General features: G+C 36.6%; 1 protein-coding gene across 6 annotated transcripts; it reads left to right on the top strand.

The window, feature by feature from the left end:
- The first annotated feature begins 1,502 nt into the window (after positions 1-1,502).
- On the top strand, positions 1,503-19,027 carry rsrc2 (arginine/serine-rich coiled-coil 2). Of its 6 annotated transcripts, XM_048189702.1 has the most exons (11): positions 1,509-1,673; positions 2,088-2,190; positions 7,388-7,428; positions 7,719-7,798; positions 10,066-10,263; positions 10,368-10,520; positions 10,609-10,725; positions 13,415-13,491; positions 13,606-13,862; positions 15,795-15,884; positions 18,414-19,027. In XM_048189702.1, the coding sequence occupies exons 5-11, from the start codon at positions 10,145-10,147 to the stop codon at positions 18,600-18,602; spliced, it is 1,002 nt and encodes a 333-aa protein (XP_048045659.1). In that variant the 5' UTR covers positions 1,509-1,673; positions 2,088-2,190; positions 7,388-7,428; positions 7,719-7,798; positions 10,066-10,144; the 3' UTR covers positions 18,603-19,027. The 6 variants fall into 6 exon arrangements, with proteins under 6 accessions (XP_048045658.1, XP_048045656.1, XP_048045657.1 ...); XM_048189699.1 differs by lacking the exon at positions 7,719-7,798 and having other exon boundaries at positions 1,504-1,673; positions 10,088-10,263; positions 13,609-13,862; XM_048189698.1 differs by lacking the exon at positions 7,719-7,798 and having other exon boundaries at positions 1,508-1,673; positions 10,088-10,263.
- The last annotated feature ends 1,568 nt before the right edge of the window (positions 19,028-20,595 follow it).

Genomic DNA, 20,595 nt, shown 5'->3' with positions numbered 1-20,595 from the left:
AGAGAAACGATCTGTCATTTTCTAAAAAAATAAATAAAAATAAAAAATTATATACATTTTAACAATAAATGCTGATCTTGAACTAGCTCTCTTCTTCTCTATTTGAATTCCAGCAGTATAGACACTGCTAAGTGTATTACTGCCATCCACAGGTCAAAGTTTGAACTAATTGTTATATACTTGCACTAGCATATTGATGTCTTTAAGACCCTTATTCCTCGTCTGGTATCGTTTAAAGCCCTTTGAAGCTGCACTGAAACTGTAATTTTGACCTTCAACCATTTGGAGTCCATTGAAGTCCACTATAAGGAGAATAATCCTGGAATGTTTTCATCAAAAACCTTAATTTCTTTTCGACTGAAGAAAGAAAGACATGAGCATCTTGGATGACATGGGTAAATTATCAGGAAAATTTTAATTTGAAAGTGAACTAATCCTTTAAGGCTGCATTCACACGGGGCGCCGGCGTTAACGCTTCTCGTTTACTTTGAATGGGTGACGTCATGCGTTGCCGAACTGAATTGTGGGTTCCGTCGCGTCGCTTCACTCGCGTTGCAAGCGGCAGAAGTTGAAGATTTCTCAACTTTTCAAGCGCCAACGCAGGCGTCATCCAATCAGATCGCCCTATGCAAATACCCTAAAGCAGTCGCAGCCAACTGCGTTCGTGCAACACCGGAAAGTAATGTGATTGGCTGTAATCACTATAACGGTCGCGTCAGCACAAGCTTCAGACACGCCCTCCGTCAAGCGTTGACGCTGACGCCCCGTGTGAATGCAGCGTAAGAGTGAAACAGCTCCTGGACTTGATTTTGTTCCATAGGGAGGGATTGGATGGTTGTGGTTTGCTATTGGTGGATCTCATGTGAGTGACAGGTTGCCCCGCCCTCACGCCAGTAAACACATCATCAGAGAGATTGCTGCAAGAGGGAGGGGAAATGATTATGATTAAAGATTACGAGGGCATATGACTTTGAATGAATGAATAAATAAATAATGATGATGTGCACGAATAAATCATACATTATTAATACTGCAATATTACATGCCAATTTTTATTTCATGGTGACTTTAAAAATATATATATTTTTAAGTAATTAGATTCAAAATAAATATAATTTAGATAATGTTGACTAACATTTTTTAATTATTATTTTGAACTTGAGACCCACACACTTCAAAAACAAACACTGCAAAAACTGTAATTTGAAGCGTGCACAAAATATTTTATATATAATATTTGATAATAATAATATTTAAGATTATAAATTCTTTCCTTAATGGATAAAATAGGGGTTTTGTGCTACCAGGACAGGCACATTTTCAAAACTCTTGCCACAATACTCCAAACAAGCCACACATAACACTGACTCACACCTGATAATGTGCTTACATTAATGTTGTAAATATTTTACTCTAGCAATGCGTCAATCACCATATATTTTGATGAGAACATGCAGTCGGGTTTCATCACCAAAAGCCTGGAGTCAGAAGCTCCAGCGGCAGAGCGGCGCTCTGCATTTGCAGCTTTCTGCGAATATCCGGGGGAGAAGAAGAAGAAGAACATCCGGGTATTGTTCCACCGCTAAAGCAACGGATGATAGAAGAGGCTTAACGAATTTTGCTGCTAACTACAGGAATACAACCAATTCGTCTCTTTATTCGTTAACATGGCGGCAAGTACATTTGTTTGATTATTGTTTTGGGCAAGATCATGTTCGACAGAAGCACATAATGAAACAGTAATTGATGGGTTGCATCTTGTACTCGGAAAATGGCGGATAGCCGAGTCTAAGCTGAATAGAAAAGATTGAATCGTTCAAAACAAAGCTGTGAACTAAAATGGCAACCCATTTTGTTTAAAATTAGTGTATTTGAGATGACGAAGGTATTTATTTTTGTTTGTTAGTATTTGCTATCCAGCACGCAAACAGGCTAATTCGACTCTCAGTTCTTAGTAGTGGCTAACACTTCAATTGTATAAAGTAATGTGAATGTTCATTATCGAGTGGTTTAATGTTTTTGTATTCTTTACATTTTTAACAAAACAGTGAAGCTCGATTTTTATATTTATATTTGTGATTTATCAGGCAAATGACGACGAGTTCGGCTTGGAAACCTGCAAAACATCCCGGAGCTCGAAGCATTGTTCACGGTCCAGATCGCGCTCAGTGGAGCGAAAGCGCAAGTCAGGTAAACCAAGGCCCGGTTCCACAGACAGGGCTTTCAGCCTGAGCCAGGATTAGGCCTTAGTTCATTTTAAGGTGTTTAAGTAGCTTTTATAAACGCTCACTGCGAAAAAACAACATTATTGGTGTGCATCTTGAGACAAAACAGTGGCACTGACATATTTTAAGATGGTTCACTACAAGGTGCTTTCAGTTAAAACAGCTCAAACATGCATTTTAAGCCTCTGTGAAACCTGGGGCACATGTATTAATGGTGAATTTGATTTCACCAAGTATGACATGTTCCTGGATCAACATCTTTGTTGATCCTGGAACAGCATTCCAATCAACCAATCAGATTTGAGGAACAAGTTTACATTTATGTTAAGTTTAGGCTTGCAACCAGGGTTAGGTGCTTCTACATCAGTGTTATTCACCTATGATTTCCCTCTGATTTTAGGGATAAGTTATGGGTAGATTAGGTTTAGGGGTAGGAATATGGTTAAGACTAAATTTTCGGACAGGGATGTTCCAGGATCATCAAAATATGTTTATCTAGGAATATGTCTTACTTGGCAAAATCATGGTGACCATGTATTAAAAATGTCACGTTGCAATCATTCTCATTAAAACAACCCCCATAAACTGTAATAAACATCAAACAGGATGAATTCATACCCCTATTATTCTCTGCAGTCTAGGGCTGCTTGATTAATAATAATAAAAAAAAAAAATTATGACTTTTATGGGTATTTTTTTTTTTTTTTTCCCCACTATATATATATATATATATATATATATATATATATATATATGAGTATTTTCTTGGAAATAAAGTTGCTATGATATCAACATTTTAGATACCAGAGAAATTTCACATTTTTTGACACCAATTTCAGCATTACAGCAGAAATACTAGGCTAAATAATTAAAGTAAAAAGTCCTCAAACAAGTCCTCAATTGATAAAGTAAAAAACGAAGAAAATTACAAACAAAAGGACAAATGCTACAGGAAAAAGATACAAATGAAATAATGTTATGTTTTTCCTGTAACACTATTGTGTTCAGCTGTAATACTAGGGGTGGGAATCTTTAGTCACCTCACGATCCGATCCGATTCCAAAACGATTTTTGATCTACTTTTTTTTTTTTTTTTTTTTTTATTAATTAATTAATTAATTAGTTTACCAACTTCAAAACCTTAAAATCCTTACATTTACATATCCGTACATAAGTAATTATAAGTAGGCCTACTTTTTAAAATAATTACAGATTGAAAAAAAATTAAAACAATTTTATGATAAAAGTGTTAGTTCACCCAAAAAAGAAAATTCTATCATTAATTACTCACCCTCATGTCGTTCCACACCCATAAGTCTTCGGAATGCAAATTAAGATATTTTTGTTGAAATCTGAAGGCTCAGTGAGGCCTGCATAGGGAACAATGACATTTCCTCTCTCAAGATCCATTAATGTACTAAAAACATATTTAAATCAGTTCATGTGAGTACAGTGGTTCAGTATTAATATTATAAAGCGATGAGAATATTTTTGGTGCACCAGAAAAACAAAATAACGACTTCTATAGTGATGGCCGATTTCAAAACGCTGCTTCAGGAAGCTTCGGAGCGTTATGAATCAGCGTGTCGAATCAGTGGTTCGGAGCGCCAAAGTCACGTGATTTCAGCAGTTTGGCGGTTTGACACGTGATCCGAATCATAAAGATGAACAAAGGTCTTACAGGTGTGGAACGGCATGAGGGTGAGTAATAAATGACAGTTTCATTTTTGAGTGAACTAACCCTTTAAGAATTTTAAACTAATATAACTTCAAAACATACAAGAAAGTAGCAAATAATTAAATAGGAGCAATGGAACATATTACAAGCAATAAACAAAGAGCGAGACCGCGCACAGCAACATCAAACAAAGCACGCCTCTCTCACAGCGCATCCTGCAGTGTGCAGTGAAGCCCTCGAATGTCGTAATTCGCTTCAACCTTTCCAAACTTTATGAAACATTATTTTACGGAAGGTTTGAGTGGTGTGTGTGTTAAGAATAGACCCCTTTGGAGCAGACGTCACTTGCAGTTGCGCGTGCATAGTGGTTGCAGAAAAATAGCGGTAGCAGTTGGAGGAAAATGTGCAAAATCCACAGAATAAGAGAAAAATGTTTTGTTGTGCCTATAGTCTTATAGTCATATAGTCTTCATTTTTAAAGAAAACCATCGTTGAAAACGTCCTTTGAAGCTAAACAGAGACGTTTCACAGACTGGACTGATGACACCTGCAAGGATTAGTCTACTATTAAAGCAGGAATTTGATGTAAACAGTAAGTCTACATAATATTCACATATGCAGTTCAGAGGACATACATACATAGCAGTTACAGCATGAAATAATATTTAAACCCATTACATTTTACATAGATAACTTTTAAACGGTCTATAAAATTTTTATTTCACAATTCTGACTTTTTTTCTTGCATTTGCATGTTTATTACTCCCAGTTCGGACTTTATAACTCGCAATTGTGTTTATTTCACAATTCTGAGGGGAAAAAAAATCTGAATTGCGGGATAAATTGCAATTCAGAAAAGACATAATAACGAGTATATCTCACAATTCTGTTTTTCTAATGTAAGAAATGTGAGATATAAACTCAGATTTGCGAGTAATAAAAGACAGAACTGTGAGATATAAACTCGAAATTAACTTTTTTTATTCTTTTATTTCGTGGCTTCCATAGACTGCTACTGCTTAACTGTCATTTTCTGCAACCAGGTAGGCTCCGCCCACAAAAAACGTCATCGCTGTTTGCAAACACCAAATTGGTCTATTGGAAGCAAGCAGAATCCGGGTGTTTCTAAAGCACACTCAGCGTCATCTCTTCTGAATAAAAACTACGCTCAGAATCGATCCAGAGTCGTTGAAGAGAGAATCTTGCAATGGCAATGTTCTTTTGATAAATGGAGTAGTTGGCAGTGTGCCACCATTAAAAAGAGGCTGCAAAGATTAAAAAATAACTGTGGCAAAAGGAATGGGGATGGACAAAATAGCTGGAAAGTACCTATATGTACACTCATTTTTCCGAACAGGTTAGAACTGTATAAAAGAGAGAGCTGCGATTGAGATTGTTAGGTGTACAGCTGGCGTCTCAGCTTTGTTGACTGGAATAGTAAAGTCTGATCTTTGACATCTGGAACTTCTTGACTTGGGAGATTTCTTGCAAAGACAGAACACTTTTTCTTCAACATTGGTAAGGTGATATTTAATTTGACAGTATAGGTCAAAATGGCCCATCCTCATATCTCTACGATCTTCTTGTGTCTGGTTATGACTTGTTCAGGTTGTTAGGCTCTTCTAAATTGTTGGCTAGGCAGTTGCAAGGGTAAAACCTAAAAGTTGGTATATCATTATTTATTGGCTGCTTGCTAGGAATGACTAACACAGCCATTATTTTTAAGAGTTTCTCCTAAATCTGCAAGTTTGGAGCTACTTTTAGCCTTAAGATGTTTTGTGAATACGGCTCCAGATCTTTTGTATGTGCTTCTTTAAATGTAGAGCTGTTTTACTCAAGATGTCTACAAAGGAGACACCAAAGATGAGCAGAACCAATGTCCATCGCATAGTTCTTTATTTTTATTTTTCTTCTCACTAACATTTGGATATTAAAATTAAACGGCAGCATTTGAGATGATAATAATAATAATATTGATGCTGTGCTTTGTTAGCACCACTAATAAATGGTGCTATTATTTCTCCATAAGTCACTAATCTTCACTTGCCTTATTGAAGGTCCTACCTCTATCATGAGAGATGGCCAGTCATACATCAAACTTTTCGGGTGGCCAATGACATTTTAGGTCACTACATGGATACTCCACTGGCTACATTACGCCCAAACACATGAATTATGATCAAAATCGCAGTGTCTCTCCGTACCTTGACAGGAATCAAATCCCAGCTTCTGTCCATCTAAATACTGCTACATAAACATTTAAATGGTCTTTCACTTTCTCCCTTAATTATAAATCTGTCACTGATCAAATGCTGTAGTGGTAAGAAGATAAGCAAATTAGGCCTCTCAGTAACGATTATTTGGTAATTGAGTGATCAGTTGATTATTTTGATGATTAATCAGGTAATCAGATATTTTTGTGGTAATAAAAATAGACCTAAGCAAAAAATAGCCTTTGAAATGACTTAAAATAGTCAGAGCTCTCCTGAAGTGCCAGTGTCTTGCTGAGTTTAACAACTTTTTATTTTTAAAGTTTGTGAAAATTAATTTTTTTTTTCCCTTTTTGATCAAAGATATGAAAATGACTTCCAACTTAAACTGTTAAAAATCTTGAATACTTCAGAGCACAGACTTAAGTTCGGTATCTTTTTAAAGAAAACACTTCACAGATTATTGTAAAAGTATATAATTATAGAAGTTTATGAAAATGTAAAATATATAAAATAGATTTTTTTTTTTTATGTTATATAAAATATTTTTTTTACAAAACATGTTCAACTCTAAAACTTTAAAAAAAGAAAATCAAAGCTGAATATCTGAACAAGCTCTGTACCAAATTTTAGGTTGATATTTCAAAAAAAGAACTTTCAGTAATATTTTTTTTTGTGCGCAGTACCAAACTTTTCCACTAGATGACATCAAGACTCCACCGTGACCATATAAGGACTTAAATAAATATTTGATTTCCTTATATGGTTTGAGTGATCTGAACCATATTTTTCCATACTTTTCAAAATATTTATGAAGTAGACATCATATTCAGAAGAATTTTGGGCAGTAATGTTAATATTTGATTTGAACTAAATCCCTAAAAAACAGAAAGAACCAGAGAGTGTCTGATAGTTTGGCACCACATCACAAATGAAGAATCTATTTATCTTTTGCTCATTCATTTCTTTTGAAAAATCGGTCATCAAATATGAAAACTAGAGTCTGAAAGCTTTCAAATGATATAAGATTTAAGATTATTTTAGGTTTATGGCAAGAGTCCCACAGGTATGGGGAGGGGCAATCTTAAAAGTAGTGGTTAAAAACATTTTATTGAATCCAATTAGGGTCAATTTGATCCGGACCATACAGGCTGTAACCAGAAATCAAACGGTGCATGAGGGTTAAACTATTTCATTTTTAAAAAGTTACATGTAATTTAAATCCGCCAGTGTCCTTCAAACAATAATTATTTGTATCTTTTTTTGTCTTTTAGGAGACAAGAGGCACAGACGAAGCCACAGCAGAAGCAAAGAGGTAACTAATTTTAGTCCATTGATGTCATGTAGACCTAAATTAAACTGGTCACATCATCAGTAGTTTTACAGCTGGCATTTCTAGTTTTAGCCCGTGGTAAGTATGCAGCTTAGACAGAAAGGAATGAAATGCCAGACTGAGAAGAAAAGCACTTACTTAATCACAAGTGCATGTAATCTTAATTTATATTAATTTTGATAACAGATGGAGAGAAATGTCTGTTTGGGAGCTTTTTTAACGTCCTGTATTTTAGATCATATGATAACATTTGTATAATAAATTACACTCAGCGTGCTAATGCACGAAGAGACACTCTGAACAGAAGACGCTGCTGACAGATAGCAAAATTATATGCCTACTACCTGGACAGGTAACTATCAGTCATTTAAACTTATTTGACTATAAAAAGATCTCTTTTTGTCTCACAACCCTTTTTTTTGTAGATAACAGCTCAGAATTGCAATTTAAAAAATGAGTGGCCATTCCCCATGTGAATGCATGCAGATTTGCACAATTTTATAATTCGTTTTAAAACAAGTTGCGCACACCGAAATTATTTTTCTGATGAATTTGGTCATAATTGGCTTTTTACGCTGTACACTGTGACGTAAGTTAGTTTTCAATGGGAGAGCAGGGCAGGCTGTAGGACAGGCTCATTCTCGTGAATCATGCCACTTTGTTGTGTACAACCGCAGCTGCTGAGATTATTTTATTCAAATTAAATTATATTTAATATTTAGTTAACCTATTCTGCCCTACAAAGCCTAAACACGGGGATTAAACATTATTTTTCTTTGGTTGAGTGTGAAAACTGCAGTACAGTGTTATTTTAGTTTTATTAATTGAATTAGCTTTTATTTTAATATTTTTTGTTTTCATGTTAATTTTAGTTACATTTTTAGTAATTTCGTGTTCATGTGCTTTTGTCATTTTATTATTTTTAGTTGTTTTTAAATATTGCTCTTTAGGTTTCATTTATTTCAATTTCTGTTTTTAATTATTTATTTCCAGTTAATAATTTTAGTGCCGCAACAAACTTATTTCAGTTTAAGTTTTTCAACTAATATTTATATTTTATTTTAGCTTTATTTTGGTAACATTTTTACAGTAAGGTTTCATTAGTTAATGTTAATTAACTACTAAAATGAACTGCACTTCTACAGCATTTATTAATCTTAATGTTAATTTCAACATTTACTTGTACATTATTAATATCAAAAGTTGCAATGTGAACTTACATGAACAAACAATAAATGACTTTTTTATTAACTAATATTAACAAAGATTAATAAATACCATAACAAATATATTGCTCATTGTTAGTTAATATATTAACAGTAACTAATGTTAACGAATAAGGCCTTATTGTAAAGTGTTACCTTTATTTCAATTGACCAGAAATATAGTTTTAGTTCATAATAACCCTGCTGCAGTAAATATAAGATCCACTCTAATCCAAACTTTAAAACCATTTTTTACTTGCCATTGTTACTTAGTTTTGCCTTTTTATATGGCAGCATTATCTTCGCATTTCATAAATGAACACCCACACATTTTATGGAGAAATAAATGCCATTACACCTAAAAATTAATAAATACATGTAGTGTTTTATTGGCTCACTTGTGTGCAACATCATGCAATATTTAATCTGTAATCAGAAATAGGATTTTTTTTATTCACTTGCACAAGCGGCATCATTCATTATAATTGCGTTTTTCATATTTTACATTGCTTATTGTATGCACGGCAATGTGCCTGTACACATAAGAGGTGGCAAGATTGCAATACGTTTTTCTCGTATCATCTAAAATGCCCTTTAAAGTCAACATGAAACTGCATTCCCAACCCAATTTACTTTCATAATGTGACATATTTCTAAATCGAGTATTCTGAATCAAAATGACTTTTATTCCTCTTGAATTGACACAATTGGGGCCAAATCTGAGTTTGTGGTCAGATATGTGATGTACGGTGGAAATGATAAAAATGTATATTTAGACCATATTTTGAGACTCCCTGCTGGGAGACAAGACATTGGCTAGCTCAAATTCTCAACAAATCTCAAAGCTAAAATGTGTACACTGTGACTGGTAAGATTTTTCTGATTTTCTTCTGAGACAGCAGAGAGTAGCCAGTCAAGCAATGAGATTTCTTTAAGATAAATTAAGAAATTATTATATTTGAAAATATAAATTATTTTCAAAATCATGAATCGTTCTGGAAAAAAAACCAAAAAAAAAATGATTTAATTTGTTTGCCATTATCGCCCAGCCCTATCAGGAACATGCAAGTAAATGGGGTTCATTTTGATTTCATGTTGACTTTAAGAGGAAAAAAAAGAAAAGAGAATGTCAGTTCAAATGAATGAAATCTGTCGAATTCTCACAATGAAGTCGTTGCCCTCTGGTACACAAAGATCTCCCGTTTTTTTTTTTTTTTTTTTTTTGTACTGAACTAGGTGTAAATGTGCTGGTTAAATACACTCATTTGTGTTAAATGTAACTGTACATGCTGCACTCGGATGGTGGTGGAAGGGCTTTTGTAGTTTAAAAAGTGTTTTTCTTGTCAGAATTATTTTGGCAAGTTGTTCTTAAACCAACTTACTAACTCTCTTTATTGCACTATTTTCCTGAAAGAGACCAATTCTTCTTAAAACAGGCACGGAAGAAAGACTCTGAGAAAGCTCTGAAATGTCAGAGTGGATCAGAGGAGCAGATGGAGCCGTCGGATAAAGGCCGTGACAGGCTGTCTGAAGACGTGGAGGAGCGACATCGCAGAAAAGACAAGAAGTCCTCCAGGCCAAGAAGCCTATCAAGATCCCGTTCAAAGGAAAGGTACTTTCATCTGACGTTTGTCATTTTGATTCGATTTAATTCATGCAACAAGTGAATGTGTTGAGGCTCAGTGTGCTTAGATGTGAATTAATGTTTTCCTGAAGACGACATCATAGTCGAAACTGGGACAAAAGAAGATCTCGCTCACGCAGTGGTGAAAGGCGATCGAGGAGTCGCGACAAGAAGAGACGGGCCAGGTCTCGATCAAACTCCAGAAGCAAACACAAACATCGCAGCAGGAGCCGTAGCAAGAGCAGGTGGACAAAGATTTTATGTTTGGGATTTTTTTCGTGAATGAAAATGCTGATTTGTGCTTAAACCGTGAGATGGTCCGATTTTATCTAGGGAGAAGAAGAAGAGGACAGAGAAAGCGCGGAGAAAAAGTCGCAGTCGGTCAGTTAGCCCTGTGACCTTCAGGGGTAGAAACACAGCCATGGATGCTCAGGAAGCATTGGCTAGAAGGTAGAGTGGCATCTGTGTCCTGGAAGCACAAAATAATCTATTTGGGTTTTATACACAGAATATAACAGAAGTGAGTACACACCTGTGCGATATCACTTAAAGTCTTTAAAAATTAAAAATTCATATGCCCTTTTAAAAATCTTTAAAATAATTTCCCCTCCCTCTTCCAGTGACGACATCTCTTCTCTTTGATGTGTTTACTGCCGGAGGGCGTGACAACCTGTCACTCACATGAGATCCACCAATAGCGAACCGTGACCATCCAATCAATTCCCAATAGACAAAATCAAGTTCTGCCCTACGTTTTTTTTTCTTGTCCGAGAAGCCATTTCACACAATATACGTCACTATAAGGAAGAAAAGACAGTCGCATCTTCTGTTTCATATCGACTTGTATCACCTTACAGTAATTGTATTACTTGTAAGTTGAACAGGTGTCCTCACTTTCGTTGCGTTGAGATTGTCTTGCTAAGGTGTTTGTTTTCGATCGTTCATAAGAGGAAATACTCTATTTGTCAAATTTGAATTAAAGCGGGTTTACTCACTTTTGTTGTATGCTGTGTGTATGTGTATATATATATATACTCCCAGGCCCTGTTTACACCTGGTATTAAGATGCATTTTGGTCGATTGGATCACAAGTAGAAGAGAGGGAGACACATTACCGTTTACACCTGGTGTTTTAATTCATCTCTTTTGTCCACTTTCAACCACTTTTGTCCTGATTTCTTCAAGGGGAGGGTCTATGAGTGGGTAAAAGTATGGGTTTATTCAAGTCTTTCGATCTAATGGACGAAATAAGCTTACTCAATGTATACGTGAACGCGACCGGAGATGACAGAAAATCATAAGGAGAGCAGGAGATTTTGTTTCTGCTCTGACAGCCGCAAGACCTGCCGAACGCAGTGAAATGGTGAGAATGGTGAGAGAACATTGTGCTTGGTACATTTTTCATCTTCAAACCAAACTTGTGTCTTCAGCCGGCAAAGTTGAAATCCCGTCTGGCTGCTGCACTTCTCGTAATGTTTACGCATGAGGTCAGTAGGCAGAGAATGGCTGTTCAAACTCATTCGACCACATGAGTGTTTCCACTACAAAATCAATCCGGTCAAAAGTGGACGGGTTCAAAACATTTTAGACCCCGTTTACACCTGTATTTAGCGTCATCCATTTATGATCCGATCAACCAAAACACATCTTAAAACCAGGTGTAACCTGCGCCCAAGAAAAGGTTACAACTGTTTTATTAGAAATACAACAATCGGTTGTATTTCTACCTATTTACTAAATCAGTTTATTTAAACAACATATAAGCAACTTACTGTCTCAACAACAACTTATAAACCTGTGGTCTCTGCACACTGTGATCACTGCTAACAGCAGCCAGTAATTGCTTTGACGTTTGTTGAAGTACAAAACACAAGTTTTCTGAGAGGGTTTAAACAGGCTTTCACACTGGCAGTTTAGTCTGATAAAGAGCACGGTTTGCATGACGTGAATGCTGACATGCAGACTGTGTTCTTAAACTTGAGACTACAGCTATGTTTCCATCCAAAGTTGCGAATTTAACTTGTGCGCAAAATTGGCATATCGCATAAAACATTTGCGAATAAAGCACCATCCCATGTGTTCAAGAGAACAAAACTGTCACTTCCTGGGAAGTCGGCGGAAAACGTCTGTAATAAAAATGGAAGTTGCTGCAATCGGGGAAGCCAATGTGGCGCTCTTTTTCATACATCGTAAGTTACTGGCAGCTCAGAGCACACAGACGCAACAGTAAAACGCTGTTGTTTTATCTTGCGTTTGGATGCCTGGTGTTTGAGAACACAATCATGTGAGACACTTCTGGGAGGTCAATGTGTCAAATGACAGGCTTTGACCAAAATAACAATTAAGATGCTGTGCAGTGAAACTGATCTGCTGGTTAGTCCAGTTATCCAATCACATTTTTATTTATTTTTTTTATTTTTTTTTTTTTTTGCCCATCAAGGGATTTATTCAGTAAATGTGTTTCCATTGTAGTTTATGTGCATGTCTTCGATTTGAGTGCAAATGTTTTTTTTGTGTGTATTTTAATAATTTATGCATATCCTGCCATTTCCTTCCAGTGTTGTTTTTTAATACAGTATCCCAAAATTCACAAACAATTATGGAAATGGCTTATGTGATTAATGTAAATGACTCAGGTGTGCTCGTTACTTGGTAACATAACTTGCACATGCATTTTAGCTAACAATGACATCATCAAACATGCGTAGGGGATGACTTCACCATGGATACGAGCATGCAAATGTAATCAGAGTTGCTAATGTATTGCTCACAATCAGCATAAAGCCACCTTCCCCCAGGTGTCAGATGAATTACGTCTTGTCTCACATTGATGCAAGTGGCGTTTACTCTGTTGCTCATAATAGAACCAAATTAATAAAACGCATAGCGTCCTGCATTGTGCACACCATTGCCGTTTGTAATGCAAAATGAATGGAAATGCACCACTGTTCTAGAATCCAACGTGTCTGAAAGCAGACCAACACTGCGGTGATGCCGAGAATAATCACACTCCGTTTCGGACCGCAGCAAACGTGCCCAGTGTGAAAACCACCTGAAGTATCCAACTAGGTGATTTAGTGAAGTTTTAACTGCTTTCTGGTTTTCATGTTCCTTAAACACATTCACTTCACACTCTTAGGTTGGAGAGAGCAAAGAAGCTTCAAGAACAGAAAGAAAAGGAGTTGTTGGAAAAACGGCAACAAGAGCAAGCAGCAGGTGAGTAACTGCCACAAGTCACATGGCTATCGGTGTAATGGCTTCACATCTGACCCACTGCAGCAGAGGTCAGCACTGTCTCCATCTGATGGTTTGTTGGTTGTTCCCCAACAGCAGCTGCTCCACTGTTGTGTGATACGGTCACCGCCGCACCCGGTCCAGCCCTGAACGTCGCAGCACTGCTGGCCTCTGGCACACAGGTCACGCCCCAGATCGCAATGGCTGCTCAGATGGCAGCGCTTCAGGCCAAGACGCTGGCAGAGACTGGCATTGCTGTGCCAAGCTACTACAATCCCTCAGCGGTCAACCCAATGAAGTTTGCGGAGCAGGAGAAGAAGAGGAAGATGTTGTGGCAGGGGAAGAAAGAAGGGGTGAGGACAAGAGTTGCTGTTATATAGATTTTAATAGGGTTGTTGCCAAGTTATATCATGCAATATAAAATGAACAAACACAGCTGCCTGTGACCGAACACCTGAAATGTAACTTTTCCCCCCAGTAAAATCGATGTAATACATTTTTGTTCAATAATATTTTTTATTTTGTGTTTTGAGAGAATTTCATGGTATTAATTAACATTTATGCAATAATTATGATACATTTTTTTTTATACAATTTTTTTTTAATTAAAGCAGTGTTTCATATTAAAATAGAGACCATGCCTTTAAAATCAGATTTTTGAAGGCAGATTAGTGCCATCTGGTGGGAGTAAAAAAGCCTGTTTTCTCTGTGATCATTGATCAGTCTCTTAAATGGGCACAACTAACATACAACCAACAATTGAAACAGTGATGTTTGAATGTAAAAACACAGCCTAACATGAAGTGTTGGAGAGAAGCAATTAAACGTCATAGGACATGTAGGCCTGGTTTCACAGACAGAGTTTAGATTGAGCCAGGATTAGGCCTTAGTTCAGTTAGGTCATTTAAGTAGTTTTTATAAACGTACCTTAGAAAAAAACATTACTGGTGTGCATCTTGAGACAAAACAATGGCACTGACATATTTTAAGATACACCAGTGCAAGATGCTTTTAGTTAAAACAGCTCAAACACGCATTTTAGTCTAGGACTAGCTTCAGCCTTGTTTGTGAAACTGGGGGGGTAGTTTAACATTCATAATCTTGTCTCCTAACAGTGGTCTTTATAAATGGCAGTAGTTGGGAGACGATTAAGAATGCTGAATTTTGTAAATGCAGTTTTGAGCTTGGTCAGTATTTTCATTAAAGGTGCCCTAGAACTTTTTTAAAAAAGATGTAATATAAGTCTAAGGTGTCCCCTGAATGTGTCTGTGAAGTTTCAGCTCAAAATACCCCATAGATTTTTTTTAAATTCATTTTTTAACTGCCTATTTTGGGGCATAATTAGAAACGAGCCGATTTCAGGTTGCGGTCCCTTTAAATGCTCACGCTCTCCGCCCCCTCCCGAGCTCTCGACTCTACCACAGCATAAACACAAGTTCACACAGCTAATATAACCCTCAAAATGGATCTTTACAAAGTGTTCGTCATGCATACTGAATGCATGCGTCGGATTATGTGAGTATTGTATTTATTTGGGTGTTTACATTTGATATTGAATGAGTTTGAGGCTATGGTCTAACATTTAACACTCGGCTAACATTACACTCTGTTGGAGAGATTTATAAAGAATGAAGTTGTGTTTATGCATTATACAGACTGCAAGTGTTTAAAAATGAAAATAGCGACGGCTCTTGTCTCCGTGAATACAGTAAGAAACGATGGTAACTTTAACCTCATTTAACAGTACATTAGCAACATGCTAACGAAACATTTAGAAAGACAATTCACAAATATCACTAAAAATATCATGTTATCATGGATCATGTCAGTGATTATTGCTCCATCTGCCATTTTTCGCTGTTTTCCTTGCTTGCTTACCTAGTCTGATGATTCAGCTGTGCACAGATCCAGACGTTCTGCCCTTGTGTAATACTAACTCCCCTTGTGTAATGCCTCAATCATGGGCTGGCATATGCAAATATTGGGGGCGTACATATTAATGATCCCGACTGTTATGTAACAGTCAGTGTTATGTTGAGATTCACCTGTTTTTCGGAGGTCTTTTAAACAAATGAGATTTATATAAGGAGGAAACAATGGAGTTTGAAACTCAATGTATGTCTTTTTCATGTACTGAACTCTTGTTATTTAACTATGCCAACATAAATTCAATTTTTAATTCTAGGGCACCTTTAAGTAATTTAGTAGTACTATGAGAATGAGTTTTTCAGAGCATTTCAGACATCGAAGCATTTGTCCAGTATTAATATATGTTTATGTTGTAGGACAAGTCACAGACAGCTGAGCTGTGGGAGAAGCTGAATTTTGGCAATAAAGACCAAAATGTGAAGTTTCGCAAGCTTATGGGAATTAAAGTAAGTGGTTGCCTGTATTAAATATTATATTATCTATTTAAAATGTTCTTAATGCGTGAAACGGAGAAATCTCATATTTTAAAATGGTCCTATTATGCTGTTTTACATGTTCGACTTTCTTTAGTCTGTATTATTGGTGTTTGAGCATGAAAAAGGTGTGCAAAGGAACCAACACATGACAATATTCCTCATTTAAAGTGGCCTTATTATGCCTTTTTTTAAGGTTCCTAATATTGTTTTGGGAGTCTCCTATAACAGGTTTAAATGCATGCAAGGTCAAAAAGCACTTTCGTTTTCTCATAATATACATTTAATTTCAACTGAGCTTTCAATCTTTTGTAAATGACTCGCAATTCAGAGAATAAGTCTCTCTAAACCCCTCCTCTCCATGAACCTACACTTCTCTGATTGGTCAGATGGCCCAATCCTTAGTGATTGGTCTACTGCGTGCACCGCGCGCCCATTGCTATAACCAAATGACAGCAATCAATTCGCAAGACATTTTGAACGCAATGTATGGACAGAAAAGATAGCCAGAAACTGATTCGCAATCACGACTGGAGTACAACGTTTTCTATATGGTAAGTGTCACCTTAGTTTTTATAAGACGTGATAGTAGCGTCACTGTTATACTTTATGTCAGTGCTATTTCAGAATGCCAAGCAAAGCTGAAAACCTCTAACATAAGATATACATTTAGGCCAGACTTTTTCGTCATAACTATTAATCAAGAAAAATGGCTTGATCAAAATCATTTTGACATTACAATGGGTGTTTACTGTTTACAGAGAGAATACGTCAACTAGTTAGTGCGGACTAGCATCTTAACATCCTATTACAATACAGATAGAGCTCCACTCTACTGTAATAAAAATGCAGAGGAAAAAAGTTTTTGTATGTTGTAAACTCCCACGTTAGCCAAGCACAAACGTGAATAGCTGATAATGCATTAGACTTTGTGGAAAAAAAAGTCATGCTCCATCCTTGATCATTACTCCAAGTAATAAGATAGACAAGCTGCATTAATCGAAACATTTTTAGACCATATTGGACCCACATCTGAATAGCAGAACTACAGAAACACGAGTTATCCGGTTAGCAGGAGACATACAGACTAGCGTGTATGTTACACGTGAATTTTGAATGATCGCTAGAAAATGTAAACATCATTTATTAATCATACTTACAGGTTGAGATTCAGAGGAGCAAGCTGGTCCAAATAAACTGGGCATTGATCCATATTTTAAGACCAAGCATTTTGTGAATCCTGCATTAAACTCCCTGAGGTTTGAGAAGCAGTGGTCAGTAAAATGATGGGAACACAACAAAAGATTGTACTGCTGTGGTATTGAGAAAATTAATTTTCCCTGGAGTCTGCGTGCAATAAGTGGGTGGGCAATATGCTAATGTTTCGTTGTGACATCACAACAAAATGGCTTGGGATTCGTTTTACAAACGACTCATTTAATTGACTACTTTTGAGAGACAATAACTTTATATACGGTGCACTTTCAGATTTACAACTTTGCAGGATGTTTTCATTCGCTTAGAGCTATGTTACACACTACATGAAAGGTAATTTTCAAAAATCCATAATAGGGGCACTTTAAATAATTCCTACCCAAGGCATACTCAAAAAAGGGGGATGAGGCCTGGTTGTGTCGTGATAGTGTTGCAACTCACCATTATGGTAAGGGGCAACATTTCTCAAAGCGGTTGCCCAATCACAACACACTAGTCCAGCCGACCAATCAGAGCACCTTGGGGGCTTTCGCACCAAATAGTTCAAGGAACTCAGTTATAGGAACTAGCCTCTAGGATAGTTCCCCAAGAACTAATTTCTCCCCCGGGCCATGTTCCTGGTTGCATTCGGAAATAGGAACTTTAAAGTGGCCAACAGCGGCGTCTTTAAGCGTGGCATTTACAAACGCTGTGTTGTGGGTTTCGTGATAACGGAGATGGAATGTAAACAATTTATGCGACTGAAAGAGCAAAAAGTGGGGCTAAGAGATGAAATCTCCTATGACAACTTTCAGCATTACATATTATTGGGGCCGAGAAAAGAACACAACCCTGCAGACAACGGGTAAATGCACTTATCGCTGTTTTCCATGTTCGTGAAGTGAATATGTTTACACAGCTTTTTAAAAATGATGGGTGCCGGTGTTTGACAACCCTAGTCTGAAGTAGGAGTTAATTTAGTTCCCCCAAAAGGAGTTCCTAGAACAAAAATCCTTAGAGTTCCTAGATCCTTTGGTGCGAACACTGCAAAATCCAGGTACTTCAGCCAATAGTTCTAGGAACTATGAAAAGGCTCCTCCAGTGCGCAAGCTCCCTCAGAAGGAGGGGCTTCATGGAGATGGGAATTAAACAGAGCGTTACTGACATACACAAATGTATAATATGTGAAATGTTTTTTGAACAATCAAGCATGAAAACCTGTTCTAGTAGAGGCAAAAACAAAACCAAGACAATGCATAACATGGCCTCTTTATTATAGAAATGTTCTGATTGTTGTGTTCCCCCTAGGGTGAAGAGGAAGGCAGTTCATCAGGAACTGTTGACGAAGAAGGTCTTAAAACCTTGCAGCAGCAGGAAGAGATGTTCCGCAACCTGGACGTCCAGTACGAGATGGCCCGCTCACAGACGCACACGCAGAGGGGAATGGGCCTCGGCTTCTCCTCCTCTTTTTCATCAAGGGGCATGGATGCCGTCTGAACATTCTGTACTTGTGCTTCTCGTCTCTGTAAATTCTGGCCGATGTTGCCGCTGTAAAGCTGGTTTGTACGTGCTTGTAGAGAATGCTGGTGCATTAGCTTGCATGTATAATTCATCAGATCTGTCGTTTTATTCATTTTGCAAAATTCACATGTAAATACAGTTGATTGCTCAAACATATAGCGTTGCTTGGTCTCTAAAAAGTGTTTAATATTGTAAAGCTGTCGTTTGGATTTTGGGTGGGGAATGTGATTGTATATTTCACTGTGTTTGTATTGAAACTCTCTGAAGCTAGCGATTCCTGAAATATCAACGACCAAGGGGTGTGAATTCGTTTCTGCCTTGGGTACTAGGGGCGATGCTATATTGTGAATGCTTTGCTTTTAATAAAATGGTTACTACATAAATATATTAAGAACACAAAATAACATGGCAGACATTTTATTAGTTTGAGTTGAGATGCAACAAAAATGAACCAACACGTTTTGCACTTAAAGAAATGTAGATCAAACATTTTTGATATTTGGCTTATTACACTGAGAGAAATTGAAACAGCTGAAACCCTGACTTTTAACATAGCATTTGTACTATTGCGATGTTACTTGTGATTTTTAATAAGCAAATTAAACCTCAATATGCAAACTACATAATAAGAAGTAGCTGCTTGGTGTGTTCCAGCTGAAGGTCAGCAACGCACCAAATTTGCACTCGTTTAGTGTGGTCATTAGGGAGTGCTTGAATAAAAGTTTCCTAACTTTTACATTTTGGCTGATGTAATCTGATGCTCAAAAAGACCAGCCTGTTAAGTTAAAAAGATGAACACAACCATAATAATTGATACTAGATGTAATAATGGCTTAAATGCAATTTTTGCTCAACATGAGTGTAATTCTCTGAAATACAAAGTAATAATGGGTGAATTGACTGATAATTAACAATGTGATATACCTTGTTAGATTTCAGCGAACGCATTCAGTATTTTTTCCTCACAATGTTTATTAAACACCTTTAGTTCCTATCAAAATCCAAAATCAAATTGACATTTTTTTTTCAATATCCTCTTCAAACTGAAGTGCCTCATTTAACTATGAATATACATTATTATTAAAAGTGTATAATACTAATAATAAATCAGTTTAGTACACTTTGTGGGAAATTATAATTATGGATTATAAAAATGTCTTTTTTTTTCCTTCTAAAATTACTTCATGACAAAGGGAGTTCATTATGCATTTCTCATCAAATAAAAAAAAAAAACTGCATTCACAATTTTATTACATTTTTGAGAAAATTACATTATGAAAATTTGTTGACTTACATTATGTGCAGTTATTACATTTTCAGTTGCTACATGCAGGCAGCTGCACTTCTGTTACCTCTAGTAAATCAAACAAACTTATTCATTTCTGGTTTAATGGATATGGTTTTGCTTTTGGATTGCCTATTCTCTGTATTGTTGGAACATCCCTAATCTTCCTTGTGACAGAAACACCTCCTGGTGAGTGAACAAACTATTCAGCTTCAAGGGCAAAAACTAATCTTTTTATTTATTTATTTTTTTGAGAGGTGTCAAATTGCACATCTTCTGGAGACTGTCTAATATGGAGCACATGAAGTTATGCAGAAACTGGGTTAGGCACGTTTATAACTCTTCTTACAAGATGGACCCAGGAATGCAACTGGTGTATACAGTTTTTAGAGCATTACAAGGTTATGTATACAAACATGCATATGTTACTACATGTATCAAAATAAAGCCTAACAAAATGGAGATATCTCCCATATTAGGTTCCTTCTGAAAAAAGAGTGAAATTCCATCAGACTACAGTTTCCTTTTCAGGTTTGTTACATGTGCTTTCAGCGCTCCTCTTCTTCCCCTTGTTTAGTTGGTCTGTTTGGTGGGCCAGTTGCAACTCTATTTGGATTTTGCCTGTTTTCGTTGCTGTTTTTTACACTTTGCCAGCGATACTGTCTCTGAAGCCCTGGTATACAT

Source organism: Megalobrama amblycephala, linkage group LG4, assembly GCF_018812025.1.
Source record: "Megalobrama amblycephala isolate DHTTF-2021 linkage group LG4, ASM1881202v1, whole genome shotgun sequence".
Classification (NCBI taxonomy): Eukaryota; Metazoa; Chordata; class Actinopteri; order Cypriniformes; family Xenocyprididae; genus Megalobrama; species Megalobrama amblycephala.
This window is presented reverse-complemented; position numbering and strand designations above follow the sequence as displayed.